Source organism: Chiloscyllium punctatum, chromosome 41 (genome assembly GCF_047496795.1).
Source record: "Chiloscyllium punctatum isolate Juve2018m chromosome 41, sChiPun1.3, whole genome shotgun sequence".
NCBI lineage: Eukaryota > Metazoa > Chordata > Chondrichthyes > Orectolobiformes > Hemiscylliidae > Chiloscyllium > Chiloscyllium punctatum.
The window spans coordinates 44922463-44941892 of NC_092779.1; the positions used below are offsets into that span (position 1 = coordinate 44922463).

General features: G+C 40.8%; 1 protein-coding gene across 2 annotated transcripts in view; it reads right to left on the minus strand.

The window, feature by feature from the left end:
* Window positions 1-19430, minus strand: part of LOC140465027 (protein Jumonji-like) — a 449631-nt gene that overhangs the window by 252426 nt on the left and 177775 nt on the right. For both annotated transcript variants that reach the window (XM_072560822.1, XM_072560821.1), the window contains one exon: window positions 4314-4464. In XM_072560822.1, the coding sequence (XP_072416923.1) occupies window positions 4314-4464 (151 nt within the window). The remainder of the gene's footprint in view (window positions 1-4313; window positions 4465-19430) is intronic.

A 19430-nucleotide genomic window follows, 5' to 3' on the forward strand; every position in this document is an offset into this window, starting at 1 on the left:
TCATGGGTTGGTATTTAGGACTCCAATGTTGTGGCCATTTTGGAGACATAGATAGACCAAGGACAGGAATGGTTGTTGCAGGTTCCAGGATTTAGATGTTTCAATAAGAACAGGGATGGTAGGAAAAAGAGGTGGAGGTGTGGCATTGTTAGGCAAGGACAGTACTAAGGTATCAGAAAGGACATTTCAGCACACATCTACTGAGGTAGTATGGGCTGAGGTTAGAAACAGGAAAGGAGGTGACACTATTGGGAGTTTTCTATAGGGCTCCAAATAGTTCCAGAGATGTAGAGGAAAGGACAGCAAAAATGATTCTGGATAGGCGCAATAGTAACAGGATAATTGTTATGGGGGACTTTAACTTTCCAAATATCAACTGGAAATACTATAGTTAAAGTACTTTACATTGGTCAGTTTTTGTCCAATGTGTGCAGGAGGGTTTCCTGACAGTACGTAGACAGACCAACAAAGGCTGAGGCCATATTTGATTTGTTACTGGGTAACGAACCAGTAAATTTAAAAGGTATGTGAGGACTTTGGTGATAGGGACCACAATTTGGTAATGTTTACTTCAGCAATGAAAAAGGGATGGGTATACACCACTGGACAAGAGGTATTGCTGGGGAAAGGCAATTATGATGCAATTAGACAAGATTTAGGATGCATAGGATGGGGGAAGGAAAATACAAGGTATGGGCACAATTGATATGTGGAGCTTATTCAAGAAACAGCTACTGTGTCCTTGATAAGTATGTACCTGACAGGCAGGGAGGAACTGGTTGAGCCGTGGTTTACAAAAGAAGTTGAATCTCTTGTCAAGAGGAAGGAGAAAGCTTGTGTGAGGATGAGGGGTGAAGGCTCAGTTCGAGCACTTGAAAGTGACAAGTTAGCCCAGAAGGACCTAAAGAGAGCGCTAAAAAGAGCCAGGAAGGGACATGAGAAGTCATTGTTAGGTAGGATCAAGAAAAACCCTAAAGCTTTCTAGAGGTATGTCAGGAATAAAAGAATGACTAGTGTAAGATTCGGGCCAACCAAGGACAGTAGTGGGAAGTTGTGGGTGGAGTCAGAAGAGACAGGAGAAGCATGAAATTAATATTTTTTGTCAGTACGCAAACTGAAAAAATACATTTTTGTCGAGGAGAATATGGAGATACAGGCTACTAGACTAGAGAGAGGGTTGAGGTTCGAAACAGGTGTCAGAAATTCTGGAAAGTGTGAACATAAGCAAGTCCCCAGGGCTGGATGGGATTCATCTTAAAAATCTCTGGGAAGCCAGGGAGGAGATTGCAGAGCCTTTGGCTTTGATCCTTATGCCGTCATTGTCTATAGGAATAGTGCCAGAAGACTGGAGGATAACAAATGTTGTTCCCTTGTTCATGAAGGGGAGTAGAGACAACACTAGTAATTATAGACCAGGGAGCCTTACCTCTGTTGTGGGTAAAGTGTTGGAAGAGGTGATAAAGAGAGGTAGGATTTATAATCATCTAGAAAGGAATAAGTTGATTAGGGATAGTCAACATGGTTTTGTGAAGGGTAGGTTGTGCCTCACAAACTGTATTGAGTTCTTTGAGATGGTGACCAAACAGGTGGATGAGGTTAAAGTGGTTGATGTGGTGTATATAGATTTCAATAAGGCATTTGATAAAGGTTCCCCACGGTAGGCTATTGTAAAAAATACAGAGGCAAGGGATTGAGGGCGATTTGGCAGTTTGGATCAGAAATTAGCTAGCTGAAAAGACGACAATGGGTGATGGTTGATGGGAAATGTTCATCCTGGAGTTCAGTTACTAGTGGTGTACCGCAAGTATCGGTTTTGGGGCTACTGCTGTTTGTAATTTTTATAAAGGACCTGGATGAGGTCGAAGACGGATGGGTTAGTAAATTTGCGGATGACACTAAAGTCTGTGGAGTTGTGGATAGTGCCGAAGGATGTTGCAGGTTACAGAGGGACGTAGATAAGCTGCAGAGCTGGGCTGAGATGTGGCAAATGGAGTTTAATGCGGAAAAATGTGAGGTGATTCACTTTGGAAGGAGCAACAGGAATAAAAAGAACTGGGCTAATGGTAAGTTTCTTGGTAGTGTAGACGAGCAAAGGGATCTTGGTGTCCATGTATATAGATCCCTGAAAGTTGCCACCCAGGTTGATGGAGTTGTTAGGAAGACATATGGCATATTGGCTTTTATTGGTAGAGGGATTGAGTCTCGGAGCCATATGGTTATGTTACAACTGTACAAAACTCTGGTACAGCTGCATATGGAGTATTGCGTACAGTTCTGATCACTGCATTATAGGAAGAACTTGGAAGCTTTGGAAAGGGTTCAGAGGATTTTTACTACGATGCTGCCTGGTATGGAGGGAAGGTCTTATGAGGAAAGGCCTTATGAGGAAAGGCTGAGGAACTTGAGGCTGTTTTTGTGAGAGAGAAGGTTGAGAGGTGACTTAATTGAGGCATATAAGATAATCAGAGGGTTTGATAGGGTGGACAGTGAGAGCTTTCTTTCCTCAGATGATGATGGCCAGTACAAGGGGACATAGCTTATAAATGATGGGTGATAGATATAGGACAGATGTCAGAGGTAGTTTCTTTTCTCAGAGTAGAAGCAGCGTGGAACATACTGCCTGCAATAGTAGACGACTCACTGACAATCAGCACATTTAAAATGGTCACTGGATAAACATATGGGTGAAAATGGAATAGTTAAGGTTGGATGGACTTCAGTCTGGTTTCACAGTTCAGTGCCTGTAATGTGCTGTAATATTCTAATGTTCAAGGTACACCCAGGCCTCTGAAGGGAGTATCAGGGATCATAAAGCATGTGAAAAACAAAGATAAAAGGTGAATAGGAGAAGACTTTCTTCTGGTTGGAGAATGTTTATAAACAGAATCACAAGAGATATGGGAAAAAATAACTTTACAAAGATAATTACTGAGAACTTGAAATAGTTGGGAGTCCATAGAAAAATCAATTTCAATTGTTGTAGTCAAGACTTGGCACAAACAGAATTAGCCACATTGCTGCATCCAATGCTGAAAAGATATTTGGTTCTACGGTTCCTCACAAATCAAAAATTGTTTCTGCTCAGCCCAGATGTAACAGGAATTAGATATATTCTCCCAGAGCAGCAATTATAACAGTTTTCTACTATCATACACAGTTAAAGCAGATTACTGAAAAAGTGTGGCCAGCAAAATATCATCTGTATAACACTGAGGTGTCATTTCTGTCCTTGCATCCTTACAGAGAGGCTTAGACAGAAGACGCTTACCAAGATTAAAGTAGCATCCAAAGTATAAAGAGAAATTACAATCCAATTAAGTTCATTTGCATATATAAATTGGATGTAATCTCTTAATTTTTGAAATCAGAACATTAAAAAATGGTATAAAAGCATCTTGAGCTACAAAATACCACTACTGAGAAAATAAATATCTGATGTTGAGATTAAAAGAATGCAACCATACATTATTTTTCAGGGTTTGTGGTGTCATGGCAAGTATTGTCGAAAAGGTCAAAGAGTGTGGCGCTGGAAAGGCACAGCAAGTCAGGCAGCATCCAAGGAGCAGGAAAATCGACACTTCCGGCATCAGCCCTTCATCAGGAAAGTGGGGGCTTCCTGATGAAGGGCTTATGCCCGTAACGTTGACGGTCCTGTTCCTTGGATGCTGCCTGACCTGCTGTGCTTTACCAGCGCCACACTTTTCGACTGTGATCTCTAGCATTTGCAGTCCTCACTTTCTCCTAGTTGGTAGAAGGGGTAAAGCTACAAAAGAGCAACAACATCACACATTCTGTAATTGCAATTTACATAATATCTTCGTCAAATCCGCATAAATACACCAATATTACTCCAGTTGACTGTCCCTCTTACTTTCATTTTTATGCTGCAGGTCCTAACTTGTGTACATTATGATTTCAAATGGGTGGAAATTGTACTTTGTACAAGTTAACCAGCTTGGCACTGATAAACTTAATAAGTCCAATTTTAACTCTTATTACAATCAATTTCAACTAAGGCATTTTGAGAATCACATGAATCTTTTAGAAACAACTCATTCAACCTCAAAGCTTAACTGAAATAAACTCTAGGTAGCATTTATCTGCAAGCTGACATTTTACTTTAAGAAAAGCAATTGGCCTAAAAAATAACCTGTGGCAAGTTTTCTGAGTGTGCAAATCCTATGTTATTCTGGATGCAAATCCATTTGGCAACTTGGCTGAAGTTCCAACAATTTTGTTGAATTCCAGTAAACAGACATTTTCAAGTATAACTTGACCTGTAGTGATGTTGGTCAGTGTCTTTATTCACTTACCATTCAGATCTTTCCCATGTATCTTATCATCACTGCTTCCATTGATATCACCATATTGCCGCTTCTGAGAGTTCTTAAATTCCTTCAATGACAAATAGAGGACCTTTCGGACAACTCTCTCCTCTGACCACGGAATTCCATCATCGTAGTCCTACAGTCACAAGAACAATACATGGTCAACATGTGGAAATGTAGGAATAATACAAACATGTCCAATTTAACTATTTTAATCACTAAATGCATATTGGAAGATCAAACAGTACAAAATATTCACTAGGGTATCATAAACTACCATCCATCTTATTGTGTAAATAAGAAAATAACAAATGTCTTCTTCTTAACCCAATTTAAATAAAGTTGATACTTCTTCCTCCACCATTTGGACATTGCTCAATGATCCTCAAAGTATAACAGCTTAAGAATAATGATTTTTACTGTTCGGCAAGAGGGTGATGTGAGAGTAACTTTCAAAAGTATTTTAAAATGTGTAAAGTGGAGGTTGCAAAAACGATCTTTACAAAGAAGGTTACAAAAATCTGAAAGTCTTTGCCATAAATTACTCTAGAAGCAGAGCCCCAAATATTTTAAGGGAATTAAAAAAATATTTGAAATAGATTAAAGAAAATATGCAGTGAGATGGAAGAAATGTAATTGTCAGTCAAGAGAGTAGGGCTTATTAAGTACCTCAGTGGTAATTTGTGCATGGAACTGAAGAATGTTGGTAGCGGTCTAAATGAATACTGTGTGTTGGTGTTCATTAGGGACAGGGATGATGTGGGTATAGAAATCAGAAAGAAGAAATGTCCCATAATGAAAGAAATTAGCACTGACAGAAGAGGTTCAGAGTAGTCCAACAGGCTTAAATTTGGATAAATCACCAGGACTGGAAGACATATATCCCGATTGTTGGAATGAGGCAAGAGAGGAAATAGCAGGGTTGCGGGCAATAACTTTCACTTCTTCATTGGTCTCTGACATCTCTTCTGAGGCCATTCAATGTGGTACTGTTATTCAAAAAGGGAGCAAGGGATAAATCAGGAAACTACAGGCCAGTATAAACTCAACTATGGGAATATTATTGGAAGCAGTTCTGTGGGACAAAATTAATCGGCACGTGAGGGGGCTGTTTTGTTAAGGGGAAGTCTTGTCTGACGAATGTAACTGAATTTTTGGAAGAGGTAACCATGTGTAGATGAGTGCAATGCATAAGACAGTCTACTTGGACTACAGGTGTGAAGTCAGATACTTCAACCCAACAAGCTTGTGGTCTACATGGAAGCCATAGTCCCCACCCTTCTGTATGCATCAGAAACATGGACCATGTATAGCAGAAACCTCAACTCCCTGAAGTGTTATCACAAGCACTGCTTTTGCAAAATCCACCGCCAGGAAAGGCATACAACTTGTCACACAAGTGTCTGTCAGTGTGTGGCCTATTGTCTGTGTACTCAACAAAGCTTCCTAAATAAGTGCTCTACTCCAAGTTCTACAATTGTACACAATCATTAGGAGGGCAGAGGAAACGCCACAAGGATAATCTGAAAGCCTCCTGAAACAAATGCATCATACGCACCAATACATAGGGATCACCTGCCCCAGAATGCGCAAAAAGAAAAGTGTCTGTGAAGGCACCAGCCAGTTTGAGTGCCAAGTGGAGCACATGATGGTCAAGCACTAGCAGTGGAAAACAAAAAAAAAAGAGTGCGCAGAATCCAGAGCATCCCATTCGCCTACCTCAAACACCACCTGCCAAGCCTATGTGGAAGCCATCCTCAATCATAAAGGACTGCCAGAAGATGGCGATAATTGACTTCAGCAATGTTTTTCATAAAATCCTCTATGGGGGACTGTCAGCAAAGGTAAGATCCCCATGAGATACAAGGAAAGTTGGCAAATTGGAGACAGAATTGCTCAGTAGAGCGCGAAGCAGATGGTAAATAGAGTTAATGCTGAACCTAGGGCCCTCCTTCAGAAGTTATAGTTGCTAGGAAAATGTAATATATATGGGGCTCACAAGGGTACGGGGGAATTAAGAAAAGCTAGTGGATACATAAAACTTCCTCCTAATTGCCATCAGTTCTGAAGGAGGGTTACTAGACTCAAAACTTTAATTCTGCTTTCTCTGCTCAGATGCTGCAGATCTGCTGAGTTTTCCAGCAATTTCCACTTTCATTTCAGATTTCCAGCATCCACAATTCTTTGTTTTATGAGAAGCAGAGGTGATAGCTGAGGAATGCTTTTGAGACTGGAAGCCCGTGTCCCAGTTACGTTCACAGATAATGTGAAAAATGGGCGAAGAGGGGTAACAATAGTGAGAATAACCTTGGATTTCAGGAGGATATAAAAGTTAGCATGTCCTGTATAACAAGAGGACTCCTTTTTCATCAGAGACAGGACTGGTGGTGGCTTAACCAGAGGGTTACCATGCTTCAGGCAAAGGCAGGAATTGACCTCACCCCATCGGCATCATTGCTTTGCTAACCAGCCAAGTAAGCAAAATAATGCCGTTTTTAAAAAAAACAACCTGTTCAGAGATATTACTACACACCACTAGAACAGGTGGAATTTGACCCTGACTTCCTTACTCAAAGGCAGTGACACTACCACAATGTTACAACTGCCATTACCGGAAGATATTGGCAGAGTAACCAGATGGGTTGATCAGTGATCGATGGAATTCAACCCGGATTAAGTGTGGGGTACTGTTTTCCCTGGAGTGTCAGAGACTGAGGGTTAACCTTATAGAGGTTTACAAAATTATGAGGGACTTGGATAGGATAAATAGACAAAGTCTTTTCCCTGGGGTTGGGGAGTCCAAAACTAGAGGGTGTAGGTTTAGGGCGAGAGGGGAAAGATATAAAAGGGACCCAAGAGGCAACATTTTCACACAGAGGATGGTATGTGTTTGGAATGAGCTACCAGAGGACGTGGTGGAGGCTGGTACAATTGCAACATTTAAAAGGCATTTGGATGGGTTTTTGAATAGGAAGGGTTTGGAGGGATATGGGCCGGGTGCTGGCAGGTCAGACTAGGTTGGGTTGGGATATCTGGTCGCCATGGACGGGTTGAACCAAAGTGTCTGTTTCCATGCTGTACATCTCTGACTCTAATGCACTTGGGCAGGTAAAGCAAGTCAAGAGTATACATGATGAATAATAGGACACTGAGGGTCTGAAACCTGAATACTAGGCTGAGGTAACTAGCTATTGTCAAGAACAACTACTTAACAGATGCTCTTAATAACTTAGGGGGTAATAAAATGGCTTCTCAATGCAAATTGGCAATTCTGCTATAGCTGCATAATTGACTAACCACAATCTGCTTCAATAGAGATTAGCAGACAATGCTCCCTTTACAGCATAGATATCACTAGACTAGATAAAACATTACTGGCCATCCTAACTGACCTTCAGATGTGGTGCAATGGCTCAGTTAGTGAGATAAGGGTAGCCAGAATTGGTTCTAGTGATTAGTAATAGTTTGAATGTACTATGTGACCATGGCCTGTACCTTTAAGTATAAAAATGACTTTGTTTTAAGCCATGTGTGCTCCTTCGAGGAATATGGAAATACACAACCTCTGTTTCCGATGCTCCGTACCCAGCTGTATTGTGAGTGCTTGTAACTGATTGAGTGCTTATTGACCAATCACGGAACAGAGACGACCTCATCACGGGGGGGGGGGGGTGCAGTTCTTCAACTGCAGAAGATTAAAATTCATAAGGACTAGTGCACTTGATCAACAATCCCTTAAGGTAGATAAAATGGTTATAAAGCTATTTGGGATACTTGCTTTTATTAGCCAAGTCAGAGCACTTAAGAGCAGGCAGGTTATGCTGGTACTGCATAAAATATTGATTGGGCCACAGCTAGAACACTGAGCGCAGTTCTGGAATCAACATTATTGGAAGGATGTGATTGTACTGGAGAGGTTGAAATGAAGGTTTACTAGGATGTTGCCTGGGTTGCAGATTTCCAGTTATGGAAAGAAATTGGATAGACTGGGGTCATTTCCCTTGGAGCAAATTAGGCTGACAAAGTACATGATCAAGATGCATAAAAGTTTGGAGGGGCACAGATAGGAAGATAACCACTTGGTTGAGTGATCCATGACCAGGAGCATAGATAAAAGGAGCAGGAGGGATGGGAAGATGTTTATTCCACCCAAAAAGGGCAGTGGGAACATGGAACTCACTGCCGCTAAGGGTGGTAGAGATAGAACCTTTATAGTATTTAAAAATCATTTAATAGTGCACTTGCCTAGACATAAAAGGCTATGGGCCAAGTACAGGAAAACGGTGTTAGAATAGTTGTTTTTCACTAATGCAGGCTTATTGGACCAAACAGCCTTTTTGTATGCTGTGAACCTCTCTGACTATGACCACGTGGCTTTAAGGAACAAAGATAATGCAGATTGATGGACCAAGTGGCCTCTTTCTCCATCAGAACATTAAAGATTTTCATTTAAAACCTGTGCAAGTTAAATTATTTAGATCCAGTTACTGATCTTTGCAATTACAATTTATAATCTCAACAGAAAAAAATACACCCAATTTTATCATTGCTGCAGGAGTTTCAGATCCATAATTTCCAGGCTTTGAACAATATTCTTTCACAAACTATGTTAGGTCTGTTACGTTATTATTAAAATTATTTAATGAAGGAACAGCATTGACTGCAGCTGCAGTGAGCTCATTGCCAATGTAGTGCGGAACGCTAGTATGCAGACCATTTTGGCTAGGTACACAAGTTATTCCAGCTCTGGAAATGCATCCAGTCTGCCCCTTACCAGCTTCCAGTTTGTGAACTGACCAAGTAAACATCACACCTTGAACAAATGGTGCTGGATTATAAAAAAGCATTTTGTATTCCCTGAAGGAAAACTGTGGTTCATCAGTCATACAGGGCGGCACGGTGGCACAGTGGTTAGCACTGCTGCCTCACAGCACCAGAGACTCGGGTTCAATTCCCGCCTCAGGCGACTGACTGTGTGGAGTTTGCACATTCTCCCCGTGTCTGCGTGGGTTTCCTCCGGGTGCTCCGGTTTCCTCCCACAGTCCAAAGATGTGCAGGTTAGGTGAATTGGCCATGCTAAATTGCCCGTAGTGTTAGGTAAGGGGTAGATGTAGGGGTATGGGTGGGTTGCGCTTCGGCGGGACGGTGTGGACTTGTTGGGCCGAAGGGCCTGTTTCCACACTGTAAGTCATCTAATCATCTAAACATCATACAACGCCAGGTTATAATCCAATAAGTTTATTTGAAATCATGCTTTCGGAACGCAGCCCCTTCATCAGATCTCACTTCAACTGACGAAGGGGCTGCGCTCCAAAAGCTTGTGACTTCAAATAAAGCTGTTGGATGATAACCTGGTGTCATGTGACTTCTGACTTTGTCCACCCCAGTCCAATACGAGCACCTCCACATCATGGATTATCAACTATCTGCGCACAACTGCTTGCCTGGCAACTTAAACCGAGATGATTAATTCAAAAATTGATCATCAAGATTTAACAATTCCAAATGCTAAATCAAAATACTATCACTGTCAAGTGCAACGGAGATGCAGATATGAATGACTGCGAGAAACCAACTTATCCATTAGCTACTAGGATAAATAATTTTGTGCTAAACCAAACAGATTGGGTTAACTGTTTTAATAATGCATAAACAAGAGAGGGAACAATTAGAACATTCAGGGCTCACACTCCTGCCCTTTGCAATGACTGTACTGGTAGAAGGGGTGAAGATTGGACTGCATCACAGCCAGATTCAGTCAGACTGGTGTGTCTCAAATCAGGTAGTGGGAATGGCTTCATCTCCCAAACCAAAAAATTAGTTTCAGCAGAACGAGATGTAAAATTAACAAAACAAAAACACTGAAAGACTGTTGTGCAATTATTTATCTTCTCAGCAATCCCTAAACAAATGACAATGAATAGGCCAAGATACCACCTCTCAAACCCCTTCATTCTGAGAAAGAGGGGAAAAAAATGCATCTAAATATGTATACTAGAGGGAAAGAGGGAGAGAAAAAGAGAAAGAGAAAATAACTGAATCTGTTATTAGCCAGATCACCAATGGTTAAGATTTGTACTCTAACTATACTTTTAGTGGGGTAGAAGTAAAAGGTGGCCTTGGGGTAACGCACTTGCTCAACACGACAGATTTTTTTTTGATGTCTGGCATGCTGCTTTTAAAACAAGATTTGTGTGGATCAGAAATATGATGTTACCCATAGCCAGACTCTATGGAACATTAAACGACAAAAGAGACATCGACAATCAGCCCTGAACTCTGGAAAACACTTTTGCATTCTAGTGATAGCCTGCTGCTTTTGCTGTGGTCACATGGGCTTTATAGTCATTAGTTCTGGTTTCTTGCCCTTGAATTCCTCAAATGCTGTACAGTTGCCAAGTGGGAAGACTACGCACAGTGTATTAGTGAATACTGAATTAATGAAATCTAGGTTACTTGAATCAGCATTTTGCTGGATGTTACAACATGACAAAATAAATAGTCCAGTCTCCCCTTTCGCTCCATCTTAATCAGCTTCCGCCCCAGTGATGCTTTTCCATAGCAAAAATTTTAACGGGCTATTTCTCGTCACAGGTGATCAATATAGGGATGTTTTCCTTTGGCGTTTTGAAGCTAACAGTGTTTTTTTCCCTCAATATGAGGTTCAGTTTAATTCTAGGTGGTTCAGAGACATACTTATTTAACTCCAAAACCTGTCATGAGTATTACGTAACACAATGATAGAGCAATTGCAATCCTTTTGGAAAAAGATTTAGTGATACAAGCTGGCACTGTTTAATCTCAATATGGATAAAAAGCAACACAGCCCCATCTCACTTGACAGTTTTCAGAAAATATTATTTAAATTTATATCCATTTGTCAAGGCAGTTACTTCTGTAGTTATGCTGTGGTTAACAAAGAGGTTCATACCAACATTTCCTGCTCTGAAGGAACAAAAATTAATTAGACATCAATGACACTGTTTGAAGAGAAGTAACTGCCATGCCTTAGCGTGTAGATAGACAGTTCTCCTATAATGCAATGGCTGTGTTTTTGTGCAACCCCGCATTATAGAAAAACTGCGCTTTAGGAACAGCGCTTAACGTGCTGGCAATGTAATTGCGTTACAGCCAACACGTTTTAAAAGTTCGTGCTTTGGAAACAATGTCCCCAATTCATCAATCGTGTTACAGCAAATTCACATTAATGAAATGCGTGAGATAGCAGAATGACCTGTACCCACCGCACCTGTTTAAATGTCACCTCATGACCTTCACAAAGGCACGGTAATAACGCAAGGCAAATGGCTGAAGTATCAGTGGGGGAGCATTTTGCAGACAGTAATCTCAACTGTCAGATTTAAAATTGATTTGGAGGTGCCGGTGTTGGACTAGGATGGAGAAAAGTTAAAAAAAAACATAACACCAGGTTATAGTCCAACAGATTTAAGATTGTTATGGAAAAGGACAAGGATGGGTCTGAAATCAAAGCTCTAAATTGGGTAACAACCAATTTTACCAAAATCAGATGTGATTTGGCCAGAATGGACTCCAAGCACATACTTCTAGGTAAGTCAGTGTCAGAATACTGGGGTGTTTTGAAGGAGGAAAGAGAGAGAATGCAGTGGCAATATGTTCTAATAAAGATAAACAGCCATGGTCAACAAATTCAACAAAGTCTGGATGTTAAGGGATATACAGGATTGGACAAAGAGAAAAAGCGACACCTTTGGAAGTTACTACGGTTTCAAACTGGAGTAAAGAATGTGCAAGTGGAAATTAGAAGAGCAAAAAGGGCGTATGAAGGGGTAAAGCAGGAAATTCAAATTATTTTACAAGTACAAGAAGGGTAAAAAAGGACAACAAGAGTGGGGTCCATGAAGGATCACAGTGGTAATTTCTGTGTGGAGCCAGCGGACATAATTATGTCAGTCTTCTTCTTTGTGACGGTGTTCACTAGAGGGAGGGATGATGTAGCTATACAAATCAGGAAGAAGGATTGTGATATAAATCAAAGAAATTGGCACAGACTGAGGTTCTTCTGAGTAGTTCAGCAGATTTAAAAATAGAGAAGTCACCAGGGCCAGATGAAATGCATCCCAAACTGTTGAGTGAGGCAAGGGAGGAAATAGCAGGGGCACTAGCAATAGTTGATGCTTGTTAAAGCCACCACTACTACTAAACCACCCTAAACCTAACACACTTGTATACAACTTTACACTGTTGCAATATCTAAAAGGAATACAGCAGCATTATGTTCAGTCAACATAATTTTCTAACTCTAGGTACTGGAGAGATGCCACAAGATTGGAAGACAGTCAATGTGGTATTATTCAAGGAGGGAGAAATAAGTAAACCAGGAAACTATAGGCCTGTTAGCTTAACCTCAGTAGTGAGGATTCTAAGGGACAGAATTGATCTACACTTGGAAAGGCAGGGATTAATCGAGAACAGTTAGTATAATTTTGAAGGATGTAGCCCACTTGACTTGATCAGCAACATTGTGATCATATATGGCAAACATGTGTTATGGAAAGTCAGGTTTGGTGGTGGTGGAAATGACTGCTTATTTCACCTTTTTACACAATTGAGGACTGCCATTACCGTAATCAACAGTGTCCTTATCATTGTCCTATTCATTTCCTGCACTTTTGCGCTCACCCCTTCCCTTCCACAACTATAGGGAACCCTTGTCCTCACTTTCTAGACCACCAGCCACCATAAGCCACCATTTATGTCATTTCCAGCAGAATGCCACCACCACACACACATTCCCTTCCCTCCCTTGTCAGCATTCCACAGAGACATTTCCCTCTGGGATATCCTGGTCCATTCCTCTTCGACTCCCAAAACCCCCACTCAGACACATCCATGGCAACATGACTGCAACCACAGAAGATGCAATACTTGCCTGTTTACCACCTCCCCCTCTACTTGAGACTCCAGACAGAACTTACAGGCGAAACATAAATTTATCTACACTTCATTCAATCTACTCTGCTGTATTCATTGCTCAAAATGCAGTCTCCTCTACATTAGGGAGATGAAATGCAGACTGGGTGACTGCTTGACTGAACACCTCTACTCTAACCATAAAAGTGCTCCTGAGCTTCCAGTTGCTAGCCACTTCAACACACCACCAGATTTCCATGCTAATATTTCTGTCTCAAGCTTAAAAAGTACTCCAGTGAAGGCAAAAGTGAGGACTGCAGATGCTGGAGTTTAGAGTAGAGTGTGGTGCTGGAAAAGTACAGCAGGTCAGGCAGCATCCGAGGAGCAGGAAAAAAAATCGGCATTTCAGGCAAAAGCCCTTCATCAGGAAGTACTCCAGTGAAGTTCATTGCAAGCTGGAGGAACAACTACTTTTCTTCCGTTTGGACAACTTTCAGCCTTCAAGACTCAACACTGAATTTAACAATTTCAGAGCATAAACACTTCCCTCCAGGTTCATCACCCAAACCCCAAGACATCCAGATCTTGTCTTTTGTGGGTTGCTCTCAGCACAGCCAACCTGTTTTCAACTAGTCATGGTCCTTGTTATCAGCTCTTTGGCTTCACCCTTAGCTTGCTCATTAACGTTAGGATGCTGAATAGCATTGATGTAAAGAGGGATCTTGCGGTTCAAGTTCAAGCTCCATGAAAGTGGTCGGACAAGTAGATACGATTGTAAAGAAGGCATATGGCATGATTGCCTTTATTATTCAGGGTTCTGACTACAAGAGTCAGGCTGACATGTTGCAGTTTTAGAAGACTCTGGTTAGGCCCACTTAAGTATTGTGTTCAATTCTGGTCACCACATTACAGGAGGAATATGGATTCTTTGGAGTGGGTGCAGAAGAGGTTTACTGGGATACTGCCTGAATTAGAGGATATGAGCAAGGAGGAGAGGCTAGAAAAACTCTTTTTCTCAGGAGCAGCAGAGACCAAGGCAAGACTAGATAGAAGTCTATAAAATCATGAGATGCATAGATAGGGCTGACAGTCAAAATCTTTTATCCCCATATTGAAATGTCTAAGACTAGAGGGCATGCATTTAAGGTGAGAAGGGGAAACTTCAAAGGAGATGTGAAGACCAAGTGTTTTTTTTAAACACACACAGTGATAGGAGTCTGGAACATGTTGCCACGGGTGGTAGCGGAGGCAGGTACAATAGGGGTGTTGAAAAAACTTTTAGGTAAGTGGGGTTGCACAGTGGTTAGCATTGCACTCTCACAGCACCAGGGTCCCAGGCTCAATTCCAGCTTCAGGCGACTGTGTGTGGAGTTTGCATATTCTCCCAGTGTCAGCGTGGGTTTCCTCCGGGTGCTCCGGTTTCCTCCCACAGTCCAAAGATGTGCAAGCCAGGTGAATTGGCTATGCTAAGTTGCCCATAGTGTTAGGTGCATTAGTCAGAGGGAAATGGGTCTGGGTAGGTTACTCTTTGGAGGGTCGATGTGGAGTTGTTGGGCCGAAGGGCCTGTTTCCACACTGTAGGGAATCTAATCTAATCAAAAAAAAGCACAAAGGGCAGGCAGAAGGGATTACTTCAATTTAAGGTTATGTCCTGTGCTGTACAGTCCTATGTTATCAACAATCCCTTTCTTGGTTTCATTTTTATTCCCCACCATGCCTTCCCTTCCCTGGCACTTCTCCATCTACCCATTGCACTCCTTTAGTCATCTGTCAACACTTCCACATACACCACCATTTCACAACTGTATTCAGTTCTGATGAAGGAACACTATACTCAAAATGTCAACTGTTTTTCTCTCTACAAATGCTGTCAGACTTACTGAATTTCTCCAGTACTTTGTCTGTTCTGATCTCCAGCAACCACAGTTTTTCGCTTTATTGACCATGTATAAACTATCCTCAGTTGGAGTGGATAAGTTGCAGTATCATTACAAGGATCTCTGGCTGCTTTACATTTGCAGCTTAAAATCAGAGTATGAAGTCTGCTGGGGCCAGTGGGTGATAATACTTAAACTCAAACAGCAAAGACAGTAGCTCGGCAGATTCACTGCTGTGTCAGACAGCAGTATGGGTTTCTTACTCTCTCTCTCTCAGACCATGTGGTCTCTGATTTTGTCTCCCTTGTTTTGATCTTTTCTCCCCCAAAGTTCCAAAACAATGCAACAACTTATAAAACAGAAATTACTGCTTCTGGAATTCGAGGAAATCACTCCAACTTCTAAAATACCTCAAAAAAGGCGAAGCTCTTACAACATAGTTTTTTTCTCCATCCCCCATTTCATTATAAGTTTCAAGCTCCTTCTTCCTAATGGGAGGAACAATGTGGATATTAACATTCTTCACTCTGTAGATTGACTGCAACCGTGGGCGGCACAGTGGTTAGCACTGCTGCCTCACAGCGCCAGAGACCTGGGTTCAATTCCCGCCTCAGGGGACAGTCTGTGTGGAGTTTGCACATTCTCCCCGTGTCTGCGTGGGTTTCCTCCCACAATCCAAAAATGTGCAGGTCAGGTGAATTGACCATGCTAAATTGCCTGTAGTGTTAGGTGAAGGGGTAAATGTAGGGGAATGCATCTGGGTGGTTTGCGCTTCGGCAGGTCGGTGTGGACTGTTTCCACACTGTAACTAATCTAATCTAATCTATACAATAGTCTTCCCGAAAGCTTTCTCCAACTGAAATCCAAATAGATTCCATCTGCATGTTCCCCCTAATCTATCCTTCTTGTTACTTCAAAAAAATCCAATAAATGTGTCAGGCATGATTGCCTCTTTACACAACCAGCTTGATATTATTATGTATTTGTCAATACTCAGTTCTTGCACCCTTTATAACAGACACTAACATTCTCCCAATAACACTTCAACTAACTGGCCTATAGTTACATAAAACTGAAATTCCTGTAAAAGCTCAGCAAGTCTGGCAGCATCTGTGGAGAGAAATCAGAGTAAACATTTTGGGTCAAGTGACCCTTCCTCAGAACGTTCTTGGAATATTACTACCTTAGCATCCCCCACCTCTGTAGCTATTTTCTTTCATATGCTATAATTCACCACAATAAGCCTAGGGGGGCTACTGGCCTTCAGCGTTTCTCTTGTAATATAGTTACAGTACTTATTTCTTAGCCACTTTTTAATTCCTTGATTATTAGTCTTCACGGTAGAAGACAATAATAATGTTATGAGAGTACTAAATACAAAGTAATTATGCACAATATTTACATAGTTCCCCAACATTATTTTCCTAGCCTCATTCTCTAGGTTTACTTTGGTCTCTCTTCCTTTTTATAGATATTCTTAAAATCAAACAGTTCAGATGTATTATGATATACCTCTGAAGCAAGAAGGTCTTGAACTAAGCCTTTTGGCTCAGATATAGGATATTAGTACTGTGCCTGGTGCCTTGTATAGTTTAGCAAAATGAACTTGTTAATTATAATCTATTCCATTTGAAACAAAGGCCAATATTCCACATGCCTTCCCTAATACCTACTGAACATGTATCGTTCGTGATTGATGCAAGAGATCCTCCAAATCCCTCTGCGCTACAGTTCGGGGTATTCAGTTTTATACATTTAAAAGAAGTTCTTGTTATTTGTCTTGATATTATTATTTGCACGTTTGCTCCCAGTTTTTTATTAGTCATCTTTTGTTGGTTTTTGAAACTTTCCCAGTCCTCTGGCTTACCACTAATATTTGCGATATTGTACATTTTTCCTTCAATTTGATGCTTTCCTCAACTTCCTTGGTAACAATGGTTGTTTGATCTCCTTCCTAGAATTCTTCTCTTACTGATATAGATTTTTGTTGAGTTGGGAATATTTTCTTTGATGTCTGCTATTGTTCCTCAACCATGATTTGGAGATGCCGGCGTTGGATGGGATATACAAAGTTAAAAATCGCACAACACCAGGTTATAGTCCAACAGATTTAATTGGAAACAAACTAGCTTTTGGAACACCACTCCATCAGGTGATTAAACCTGTTGGACTATAACCTGGTGTTGTGTGATTTTTACCTTCCTCAACCATCATTGTTTCTAAACTCTTCTCCCAGTCTAGTCCTGCCAACTCTCCCCTCATTCCTGTGTAATGACCGGTTTTGCACAACAGGTTCTGACGTAAGGGATTTGTACAGGCAATCTTTCTTATGTAGATATTAAATTACACGAATTTCATTGATACATGGAGAAAAAGTGATTCTCCACCCCGCTCGCCCCGCCCAACTTCCCCCACCCCACTGCTGAACCTCATGGTTGACTACAAATTATCAATCATTTGGCTTTTACCATATTGCATGGATTGCAACGAAAGTTCAAATGGCTACATCTCCAAACCTCTCTTACCTGACTTACAAAGCAGCAGTTTACATTCTGCCATCACAGCGTTGATTAATGTCAAAAAGTTCCAGTCTCAAACAAAATGAAAAAGTAAAAAAGTATGTAGCCAAGCAGTGAATTACAATGCAACACCATCTGTCGTGCTGCTGTAGCCTAGGCCAAACCTGTAACTGCTCCACCACAATAATTGTCAGGAAATACCTGGAGTAATAACTTTATCCGTATACTAGCTATCAGAAGCCCAGTTTCAAAATATCACAATTGCAAGTATTATCATGAGCAGAACTCCATTATATAACTGCACTAAATTTGGAAGGCCAGATTACAATCCTAAATATACCCAATCACGATCTAAACACACAATTAATATCTATAATCATTTTGAAGAAGTGCCTTGAAAAAAGTTTGAACAAAACACGTCTAGGACTGGACAACAATAAGAACAAGATAAGCATTTTATCTTGTTAATTGAGTGTAAAAGACAGCCAATTTTCCTCCCAACTGTCCCATTGCAAAATTCACTCAATCATTTATTCGATTATGAAATGTTTGTAACTCTCGGTCTGGCTAGCTAAGTAAATCTTTTCTTACTCATGGGCATTGAAACTGCTGCCTTCAGGGTCTGCAAGTAAAATAAAATCTAGCTGGATCAAAACTATTTTGTTTATTCCTTCATACTTGAATCTGGATCAACAAAAGCCAAACACTTGCTCAGCATTCAGTTTGGAAAGCTGAGAGGTGTCAAGCACAGCTTAACTGATTTTGTTTTAATACAATGAATTTAACGATACATTACTAGCACTGAAGTTCTGGTGTTGTGCCAAATTTTCAAAAGAAAGCAACACAACTTTTAAAAATCTAAATTACTTCTATTAGGCATTGGCAAATCAGGTGGACAAACTGAATACATATTGCACAGATAACCAGTAGCCCACCTTTACACAGATTACCACTTAAATAAAACAAAGAACAGTGAATGTTGGAGATCTGAAACAAAAATAATTTTCTGGAGAAACTCCCAGTGGATCTGCGGTCATCCATGATGGGGAAAACAGTTAATTGTTGCAAGTCCAGTGACCTGTCTTCAGAGATATCTGTTTTTGCTTGTTATTATAAAATTAAGTCACTCCCTCAGATGAAAGAGTTGAGTTTATTTTTAAAACTGAAAAATTGAACTTCTTTAGCTCGGTACACTCTGATACAAAGATACTCATGACTACAGATAAACAGATTTTGCATGGGATCAAAGTTTTATACAGGCAGCTCCGGGTTGCAAATGATTCCATTCTGAAGTCTGTTTGCAAGTTAATTTGTGTGGAAGTCAGTACACAATACAGGACAATATAAAATAGGCATTCTTAAGTACCGGAAATATTCATATGTGGGATTTTTCAGATTATACCCCTGTAATTGCATTTATAGGTATGAACTTGGGTGAGTGGGGAAAAAGATATATTTTAAAAAAAGACCCAAGGGGTAACTTTTTTCACGTAGAGGGTGGTACGCATATGGAATCAGCTGCCAGAGGAAGTGGTAGAGGCTAGTACAATTGCAACATTTAATCGGCAGCTGGATGGGTATATGAATAGGAAGGGTTTGGAGGATATGGGACGAGTGCAGGCAAGTGGGACTAGATTAGATTGGGGTATCTCGTCAGCATGGACGGGTAAATCAAAGGGTCTGTTTTCGTGCTGTACATATGACTCCTGTACTTTGCACACTCATTTGCGAACATGCGCTGTAAGGGATCATCTCGTGTGGGGGTTGTTTCCTCAGCTTTAAAATCCTTAAATATAATCAAGGAAAATATAATC